This window comes from Rhinopithecus bieti, unplaced genomic scaffold, assembly GCF_001698545.2.
Source record: "Rhinopithecus bieti isolate Rb0 unplaced genomic scaffold, ASM169854v2 scaffold_13207, whole genome shotgun sequence".
NCBI lineage: Eukaryota > Metazoa > Chordata > Mammalia > Primates > Cercopithecidae > Rhinopithecus > Rhinopithecus bieti.
The window spans coordinates 2,123,199-2,134,181 of record NW_016807866.1 but is presented as its reverse complement, the minus strand read 5'-3'; the positions used below and the strand labels follow the sequence as shown (position 1 = coordinate 2,134,181).

The 10,983-nt window shown below is 37.1% G+C and overlaps 1 protein-coding gene across 1 annotated transcript in view; it reads left to right on the top strand.

Moving 5' to 3' along the window:
* The window catches only part of PAXBP1 (PAX3 and PAX7 binding protein 1), a 38,232-nt gene extending 28,052 nt beyond the window's left edge, over positions 1–10,180 (top strand). The window contains 5 exon segments of the mRNA XM_017883918.1: positions 546–622; positions 978–1,044; positions 5,633–5,779; positions 6,542–6,696; positions 9,017–10,180. Of these exon segments, the coding sequence (XP_017739407.1) occupies positions 546–622; positions 978–1,044; positions 5,633–5,779; positions 6,542–6,696; positions 9,017–9,134 (564 nt within the window). The 3' untranslated portion in view covers positions 9,135–10,180.
* Positions 10,181–10,983: the final 803 nt, after the last annotated feature.

Below are 10,983 nucleotides of genomic sequence, written 5' to 3'. Positions count from 1 at the left end.
CCCCCCCCCCCCCCCCCCGTTTTAAATTTTTTAATTTTTTTAGCTCACAGCTATCATTAGTGTCAGTGTATTTTATGTGCGGCCTAAGATAGTTCTTCCAGTATGGCCCAGGGAAGCCAAAAGATTGGGCACCCAAACCAATTAAACAGCATATGAAACAACTAGATACTGTTTTATAACTAGTTTCCACACTTAAAGGTAATGCTCTTCAGGGGCCTTTCATAGGAGCTATTTAAATGTAGAGAAGGTGGGTGTTCTTTGTCATTGTTGAATTTTCACTTTGAGAACTTGATTATGTGTCTGGTCTTAAATCTTTATGTAGACTAAGGGATTGAAAGATTTCTAAAGTTTTATTGCATGGCAGTTGTTGAGGAATGAACTAATAGATTATTAAATATTAATTACTTTAGGGTCTTCAATGAGGAAAATTAAAAATTTGGAAAACTAGTTCACTCAGTTCAATATTCAGTTACATGATTTGGAATATGTCATTTTTTTTTGTCATAGTGCTTATTAAAATGTGTGATCTACTTTTAACTCTTTAGGTATACCTAAAGGCACTTTTATTGAGAATGAGAAGAACTTTAGATGACGATGTCTTTATGCCCTTATATCCCAAAAAGTAAGTAACTCTGAAGAATATTAAAGATAATATTCTCCATTGTCTTTCAGAGAAGGCTTATAAAATTCTGCAAAACTAGCTTGAAATACAAACTTCACCCTCGTAGTGTATTACAGAGACTAGATTAGTGGGGAGATTGTTCCCTTAAGCAGAACAAAACAATTAATACTCTTATGTTCTCCCTGAGTGTCTTAGAGTAAATTTCCATTGCCTTTTTAACATACTATCTTCCAGAATGCAATTATTTGAAAAATTAAAGAATTAGTTTACCTGTTTTGTAGAAAAATCTTTAGGAATCATATGGCACTTACATATAAAATATCTGATCATGGTATGTTTCTCTGTTTTTACTTAGCGTCTTAGAAAATAAAAATTCTGGGCCTTACTTGTTTTTTCAACGACAGTTTTGGTCTTCAGTTAAGGTACGTATTCATAGACTATCTAAAATACTCAGATTTCGTTTGACTTCGTATATTATATTTTGCAGAGTGTTTTGTTTTTTATTAACTCCATAGGCTTAGATCTATTTATATGTATACCCAAAATCTCCATTTTATAAAGTAATTTTATTCCAAAAGTTCATTCAAGTTTGATATTTTCACAGCAGAAAGTGATTTCTGAGTTCCAAAGTAAGGTCCATGGTACTCAACAAAATGCCTGACTAAGCTGCAATTAATTTTTTAGCAAGTAGATTACAGTAGTCCTCCCCATATCCATGGGGATAAGATGCCCAGTGGCTACCTGAAACCACAGATGGTACCAAACCCTATATATACTGTTGTTTCCTCTACATACATACCTATGATAAAGTTTAATTTATAAATTAGGCACAATAAGAAATTAGCAATAACTAATAATAGAGCAATTATTAATAATACACTGTGGTAAAGGATATATGAATGTAGTTTCTCTTTCTCTCAAAATACGTTATCGTACTGTGCCACAACTGACTGAAACCACAGATAAGGAGGACTGCTGGAGCAGATACTCTTCTGAGGTTTGGGGATATAGCAGTAAGCAAGCTAGAAGTTGAATCTTTGTGGAGTTCATAGTCCAGCACAGTTGACATCAAATAGGTAATCGCAGGTGTGATGAGTTATGAAAGGGGACATTCAAGGTAATGTGGAACATATGAAAAGGGCACAGAGACCTTGACTAGCCAGTCCCAGAAGATTTCCTTCCACCCTGAGGAAGTGATATTTAGATCTTTAGACCTGGAGCATAAATAGGAGTTAGCCCTGAGGTGAAAGAGAGCAGGCTACACTGGAGGCGCTGAAGAAAGCATAGGACAGCTGGAGTGAGCAAGGAGGTCCATAGTCCAGATGATAGAGGATCTTGTAGGTCATTTGAAATACTTTGGTCCTTATCCCAAAAGTTGTAGGAAGTCACAGAAAGATTTTTTCCTTTAAAAAAAAAATTGATATGATTTACGTACAGTAAAATTCACTCTCTTTAGTGTATAGTTGTGTGAATTCTGATGAGCAGGTACAGCCATGCTATCTGCTGCTGTACAGTCAAGGTCACAGCAAGCCCTGGCCACCTCCCAGTCTATGTCCTAGGAAGTGAAGGGAATTACATGATAGGCAGAGTCTTTGGAGTCTGGCTGCTTTCACTGAATACATTTGAGGTTCAGCCTTGCTGCGTAGGTGCACCAGAGTTGGGTTTTGGTTTTTTATTTAGTCCCTAATTAAGGGACATTTGGATTGTTTATCTTGGGACTCAGAAAACAATACCATAAAATGAAGGCCTCAGCCTCAGAAGAACTTTTTCTTTGACCTTCTCCTGCCCTCCTGTCTTTCAGTCCTGTTCTCCCTTGAGGGTTGACATAGAAACTAGAATCCCTGTTGCCCCAGGTGGGTCATAGACACCAGAACCCCTTTTCTGCAAAGCCAGCCATAAAACCTAAATATATTACTCTTAATTTTGGCTCTGCCTGTGTAAAAACTGGCCATAAAACATCTGACCTACCTTGTTTGATTATAGGTCATAAAACCCCCATTCCAGAGAAATTCCTGCCCCATACCCAGAAAGAAAGAATGCTGCTGGGAGAGGCCAAGAAGAATCTGGATGGACAGGCCTTGTTGTGTGTCTTCTCTTGGTCTATGAGCAGTAGATCATACCTTTTTGTCCAGGCGTGTTTCTGCATGCCTGTACATACTTTGTTAAACCTAAACATAGAAGTAGACAGTTTCTCCTCCATCTTTGGGTCTTTACTCTGAAGGCTCTCATGTAACATAAAACTGTGATCAAATAAATTTATATGCCTTTTCTCCTGTTAATTTGCCTCTTGTCAGTAATTTTCAGCGAAACTTCATAGGCCTAAGGGGAAGCTTTCCCTTGGTCCCAACATTTCCAATTTGGTTATGAACAAGGCTTCTATAAGGGTGTTCTGAATATGTAAGTTTCATTTCAGTTGGGTGAAACAGCTGGACAAAGCTGTCTTCCCAAGTGGCTGTATCATTTTGCGTTCTTACCAGTAACCTGTTACTGTCCTGGTTATTCTTTACTCCCACCATACTTGCTGTTAGTGTTTTGCTTTTAAAGTTATTCTGTGGGGTGCAATATGGTATCTCATTGTGGTTTTCATTTGCATTTCCCTAATGACAGTCATGTGCTTATTTGCAATTCGTTTATGTATTTTGGTGAAATGTCTTCAGATCTTTTGCTTAGGTTTTAAATTGGGCTTTCTTCTTACTAAGCATTGAGTTCTATATTCTGGAGAGAAGTCCTTTATCATATAAATGATTTGCAGATTTTTTTTTTTTTCAGTTTGTGGCTTATCTTTCCATTCTAATAGTCTTCCATATGCAGAAGTTCTTAATTTTGATGAAGTCTAGTTTTTCTTTTTTTCCTGTTACGGATTGTGCTTTAGATGTAGTATCTAAGAAATCTTTGCCTAACTTGAAGCCACAAAAGTCTTCTATCCTTTCTTCTAGAAGTTTCATAGTTCTAAGTTTTACGTTTAGGTCTGTGACTCTTTTCAAGTTAATTTTTATTATAGGGTATGAGGCCTGGATTAAGGTTTATTTGTTCCAGGACTATTTGTTGAAAAGGCTATCCTTTGCCCTGTGAACACCGAAAATTTGAGACAGGTCTCAGTTAATTTAGAAAGTTTATTTTGCCACGATTGAGGACGCACCCGTGACACAGCCTTAGGAAGTTCTGATGACATGTGCCCAAAGTGGTTGGGGCATAGCTTGGTTTTATACATTTTAGGGAGATATGAGACATCAATCAATACATTAGTTCCATCCAGAAAGGTGGAGACAGCTCAAAGCAAGGCCCCCCCATTGGGGACTTCCAGGTCACATGTAGGTGAGAGAGAGATGGTTCCTTTCTTTGGAGTTTCTGATAAGTTTTTCCAGAAGAGGCAATCAGAATATGCATCGGTCTCCATGAGCTGACAGATGACTTTGAATAGAATGGGAGGCAGATTTGCCCTGAGCGAGGTTCCCAGCTTGAAGAGGCCCAACATATTTCCCTTTCACAGTCCATTGAATTGCTTTTGTACCTTTGTTGAAAACCAGTTAACTATATATGTGTGTCGTGGAAGGATTTAAGGTAAATAAACAAATTGCCTTTTTTTTTTTTTTTAATTTTTTTTTTATTTAAAGAGATGAGGTCTTGCTGTGTTGCCCAGGCTGGTCTTAATCTCCTGAGCTCAAGTGGTCCTCCTTCCTTGGCTTCCCAAAGTACTGGGATTACAGGTATAAGCCACCGTGCCCAGCCATAAATTGCTATTTTTAAGATTACTCTGTCTGTCTGCTATGTGGAGATAATAGATTGAAGTAGGTATGGATAGTAATAATGAAAATGGGAACTGGTATTTATTGTGTATTTTAGGGGAACTAGTATTTATTGTGTGTTTACTATGTACCAAGCGCTGTGCCGTACCTTTGACATAGATTATCGTGAATCCTCAGAATGACTCAATGAGGTACCGACTGTTTTTTCACTTTACTGATGGGGCAGTGAGGCACACAGTAACCTGCCCAGGGTCATTCCATTGGTAATTAGAGATGGGATTCAAACTCAGGCCAGTCTGACTCTTGAGCAGCTCTTCTCAACTGGGCTTCTGTGGGAGACTTAATACCTAATGCCCTAAAGCCTCCGTTGTCTATAATGAATTCTCCTCTTTCCCGTGCATCTGTAACAGTACTAACTATGTATCGTTCTTGGGAGAACTGAGTAAAGAGCCACACAAATCATTTTCTGTAGATTTGGAACTCTTGCAGAGCCCTGCTTAAGAAAGGCTACTCCATGCTCTTGCTCATAATTACTGGAGTAACTGCAGGGTTCCGAAGAGATTAAGGTGGGTTGGATTTGGGGGATGGCAGCAGGAACTGAGGGAAATGGAGAGACTGGATGGTGGTGGAGACACACAACTTGAGAGAGAGGTCAGGAATGACTTCCAGACCCCTGGCACGAGCAGCTGGTTGAATAGTGTTACCATTTACTAAGTTGAGAAACAACTGGGAAACTAAGTTTTTATGGTGGGATGGGATGAGGCTTCCATTTTATGATGATAGCTTTCACTTTCTATGTATTGATTGAGCTTGGGTAGCTTGAGATGCACAGTGATATAACTTGGTTGTAGTTCATGATATGTGGTAGCCATGCAGGGTTGTAGTCAGACTCTCCCATCCTTTGTGGGCGGCGGTGGGGGGGTGGGGGTGTGCACAGAACCAGCTGGAGTGTAATTTTGAATGGAGGACACTTACCTAAGAATTAGCACTCCCTAACTGTCTGCGAAGATGGAAAATGTTCTATATCTATGCTGACCAGTGCTGTAGCCACTGGCTACATGTGGCTGTTTCAGTTTTGACTAATTAAAATTGAATATTCAAATGTAACTATTCTAGGAAATATCTGTACCATTGAAAGGATTAATATTTCTTAGTACTTTGCAAGACAGGGTCTGCTGTATTTCATGTGGTGTTTTACTATGTGACTTATTTATGTTGTACTTAATCTAATTGTGTCACGTTACCTATTTTTTCTTCTTTCCAGCTATTAGGCAATTTTCTTCAGTGGTATGGCATTTTCTCAAATAAAACTCTACAAGAGTTATCAATAGACGGTTTATTAAATCGATATATTCTCATGGCTTTTCAGAATTCAGAATATGGAGATGACAGCATCAAAAAAGCCCAAAATGTGAGTTAAATGACATAGTGTAGTTTTTAAAGCATATGAGTTAAAATGAATTAAGTTTTTGTTTGTTTGAAGAGGGATTTGAGAATTTTATGAAATCCCTTTGATTACTGGACTTGCATGTAAGGTTGACAGTTTGCCTACCCAGGTAGTTCCAAACCCCTACAACTTTTTTTTACATAAAAATGCATACTATTATATATATCTATCCATCTGTATCCATATTTTGTAGATATTAGTAAAAGTTTTAATATTTTATAGGTATAAATAAAAGCTTTAATTTCAGGATAATAATAACCTTACTATCTTAACCTCAGTCTGGGCCAACTCGACTCCCATTGTCCGCATGCACGGATGCCTATTCATGGAATTATTGCGGGGTTGGGGCAGTGTGATTTCATTTTATACCACTCATATTTTACATGAAAACTGCTGAAAAAGGAAACTCAGTTTATTTAGGCCATCCTAGAAGACTGGAAAATGAAGCAGTTGGTTGTCAGTTTTACATTACTAATTTACTCAAATATTGGACAGATTTTCTTTTGCTTTGAGTGCCTAACCCATTGGTTGGGGTAAAAATTCAGGTATATTGGTTTAGTTAACGTAGGAAGTCAGATTTAAAAGAATATTTCTTCAGAGTAATTGCTGTAGCTCAGAAGCATGTCTTCTGGTGAAATACATTTATACCCGTTATCTAGACTTTGCTTTTAATATTTTAATTTATTCTGTCTTAACTATTTTATTTTACATCTTTCTTCTCCACAGGTAATCAATTGTTTCCCCAAACAATGGTTCATGAATCTGAAAGGAGAAAGGACTATTTCTCAGTTAGAAAACTTTTGCAGATACCTTGTACACTTAGCAGATACAATTTATAGAAACAGTATTGGGTGCTCTGATGTGGAAAAAAGAAATGCAAGGTAATTTTGTAATTAATGAAATGGTAATCTAGAGTTGTTTTAGTTGCCAGATTTAGTATTAAAATATTTTAAGTAGAAATATTTATATTTTAGTTTAAATTGTATGTTCACTTAGTATTATAAACCTGCCAAAATGCACATAATTTTCGTTTTGCAGTTTTACTTTATCGTTTTTTCAGTATGTTATTTATGAAGATACTAAGGAAAGACTTCTGGTAAGGACCAGCCCCTCAGGGGAGTGAATCAATGGTGGTTTTCTCTGTCCCTCTCTTTGAAGAATTAGAGAGGTCTCAGACTCTATTGTTTGGAGTTTCATTATACAGATGTAAATTCAAGGTTATCTCCCAATTTGGGGAAATGTTTTGTTTTAATCCATATTATGAACTAGAGGTTATCACTAATGGCTTTTTGGGAGCAGCTTATTTCTAATTTGTATCAAGGGTTGTAAGAAAAGAGTGAATGAACCATTAGCCTTTCTGTGGGCATTAATTATGGATATTCAGGTAATTCTGGGATAAATCTCTAGCATAAAAAGTAAATAATAGCACTAGGGCAGTTTGAAGGAATTGTCTTTTAAATTTTTAATTTCATATATCTTTGTAATGTCAAAGTTTAATTTTTGTTTAGATCACACCATTAGTCATACCACTATAACAAAACCTTCTTCCGTTCCCTCATTCCCCTTTCTTGAAAACAGACCTTATTTTCCTGCAAGAAAATCAGATATTTTTTCCACAATAAAATTAAAGTAGCTATTAAAGATTTTAGGCCGGGCGTGGTGGCTCATGCCTATAATCCCAGCACTTTGGGAGGCTGAGGCAGGCAGATCATGAGGTCAGGAGATCGAGACCATCCTGGCCAATATAGTGAATCCCCGTTTCTACTAAAAATACAAAAATTAGGTGGGCGTGGTGGTGCATGTCTGTAGTCCCCCCTACTCGGGAGCCTGAGGCAGACAGAGGTTGTAGTGAGCTGAGATTGTGTCACTGCACTCCAGCCTGGTGATAGAGCAAGACTGCATCTCAAAAAACAACAAAACAGATTTTAATGGTAAAATTCTTTGGTAGGTTTTGGTTGATTTGATTTTGTTCTTAGTGTGTGCCATTTTGTTATTTGTTGGCACTAACATTTTTTCTCAGTGTGTTGTTTTCTACTAGATAAGTTTTATCACATTTTAAACTTTGATTTACATACATTTAACAGTGTTTCTGTTTGGGAGTTAACAAATAGTGTTTACTTTTCTACAGAAAAGAACTTTAACAGCCATGTAAGCACCTGCTTTGTGCAATGCATATAAAGCAGGTTTCACATGGGTTACCAAGTTTTGCAAATCCTAATTCTTCCCTAATAGGTGCTTACTACAATTCTGTAGAAGAGATGAGACAATTACTAATGTCATATTATGTCTTGTTTCTTATGAGTGGTTTCAGCTAACTGTTAAAACAGTCATTCTTAAAGTGTGGTCCCTAGACCAGCAGTATCAGCATGACACTGGGAGTTTGACAGACTTGCAAGTTCTCAGGCCCTACTCTGGGCCTACTGAATATAACTCTTGGGGTGGGGCCAGGGATGATCTGCATTTCAGCAATTCTCTAGGTAATTCTGATGTGTGCTAAAATTTGAGGATTACTTCCTAATAAGAAAGCAGAATGTCTTCTAGCTGGGGTGATAAGGAAAGTCAGATTATACTTTATTTAGTGAATTTTGGTGGAGTGGAAATGACGCTGGATCTTGATGGATTGGTGATGAAAAGACACAAATACCCTTTGTGTTCCAGGTATATGCTGAAAGAGCCAGGACTCTAGTTTGAGAAGGAATGGGAGACAGGCCTCTGAAGTAGTTTGAAAACAGACTGCTTTCTTTTCTTTTGCGATATTAATGAAACTCATTGATCTCAATGAATTTTGTGTTTTTTTTTTAAATGGGTCCCCTGTCTCTGGGCTAGTCATTTAAACATATGTAAGTTTTGTTTTATATGGATAAATGTAAACTTTTTGTTTTATTTTATTTTATTTTATTTTAGTAGAGACGGGGTTTCACCATGTTGGCCAGGCTGGTCTTGAACTCCTGACCTCAGGTGATCGACACGCCTCAGCCTCCCAAAGTGCTAGGATTATAAGCGTGAGCCACCGTGCCCAGGCTTTTTTTTTTTTTTTTTTTTCTTTTCTACATGCTGTAGCTTGTATATCTGTTTCCCTTCTTTGAAAATGTGTGCTTGGAAAAATTGATTGCAGAAGCTCTAAAATAGCCATGAAATCAGTAGCAAATTTTCTCTTAGATGTACTAATTAATGAGATGCTGCTATATTTTTTTCTTTTAGGGAAAACATAAAACAGATAGTAAAACTCCTTGCAAGTGTTCGAGCTTTGGATCATGCTATGTCTGTTGCAAGTGACCACAATGTGAAAGAATTTAAGTCTTTGATTGAAGGAAAATAGATCTGTGAGACTGAAAAACCTATTTGCTTGATTACCATTCCCAATGTGTAAATTTTGTATATATGTAAAGTTTCTTAAACTGTAAAATAGCGATTCTTCTTTTAATACAAAAAACATTATATTCAATACTGTGTCCTTAAATGATATTTCTTCAGAATGAAAGGAATTCAGATTATTTCTAGGAGTCTATGAATGTTTACTGCCTGTCATACTTTGTTTACAGAAGTATTTTGTATGGTCATTTAAATTAACCCTCTCAGTTAATTGTCCCCTGTAAACGATGTGTGCAGTGTAAATTGTGTAATTATGCATATATATATTTATACCACCATGGATTTACTTTCACACTGGAAATTTGTGGTGTTTTTCTACAGAGGAAGCCTTTTAACAGCAGAAAATTATCCGGTAGCAAATTGTCTTAGGGAAATTACTACACTGTTGTAACAAAAGGGCTGGCAAGTGACTAAATGTTCATTACCTTTTGGTTAGCGTTGCTATCACTGTAGCTGTGCTGCCTTAACATTGAGATTTGAGTTGTGGACTTAGTCGTTGAGTGAATGTTGAACTTTCTTCCTTGAATCAGCGTTAGAGTCAAATGTGGGTTTAATGTGAATGCTAAATGATATATGCAACATACTTTCAAATGGAACATAGAAATTTCACTTTTGAGAATAATAAACCCACAACCTAATTGCATGGTTTTGGGCTGACCGTCCTGTCTCATTCATGATTTTACTCCCTGCCCAGCTTGCACATACATGCATTTGAATTTTAGTAGTCTGTCATATTTAAAATCCCACATATGTGAGTTAAATATGCAATAAAGAATACGCCTTGCTGATTAGCCACACCCAGGCAATTTAATACCCATGGTCTTCTATAATGTTTATATCACATTGTAAATATTCAAAGAACTTGTTTTAAAGTTTATGCTTTCTGATTCTGTGATTTTCAAAAGAGGAATTTTTTGGAAATTAAGGACTATTGTTTGATAATTATATATGTAATTAAGCTTTAGCCAAGCATTAAATTAATTTTTAAATATATCCTTTGTTGTATTTTCCTGATGACTAAGTTTGCAGCATTTCAAATGACTAATAAAGTGGGACTATGAGCAGGCCCATGTGTACCCTTGATCAGAACATAATATGCAGAACAGTGTCATGCACTCTATTTCCTCTGTTAATTTTATCTTATCCCTATATCTTTGTATTAGTTCATTCTCAGGCTGCTATAGGGACATACCCAAGACTAGGTAATTTATAAAGTGGTTTAATTGACTCACAGTTCTGCATGGGTGGGAAGGCCTCAGGAAACTTACAATCATGACGAAAGGCACATCTTCATAGGGTGGCAACAGAGAGAATGAGTGTCGAGGGAAGGGGTAAGCCCCTTATAAAACCATGAGATTTCATGAGAACTCACTAGCAGGAGAACAGCATGGCAGAAACCACCTGCCATGATTCAGTTATCTCCACCTGGTCCTGCCCTTGACATGTGGGGATTATTACAATTCAAGGTGCGACTGGGTTGGGAAACAGCCAAACCAAAACAGTATTCATTCTGGATGAATTTTCTGTTACACCTTACTGGCCTACTAAGTAGAATTAAAGTCAGAACACCTATTCCTCATTTTAAGTAGAATAAAACATATAAACATGTATATGTATCACATGCAGATCATTTAGGCCTTAAACTGCATATTATTTCCAAACCCATTAGACTAATTACCCTGCTTTTAAGAACTCTTGGCCGGGCGTGGTGGCTCAAGCCTGTAATCCCAGCACTTTGGGAGGCCGAGACGGGCGGATCACGAGGTCAGGAGATCGAGACCATCCTGGCTAACATG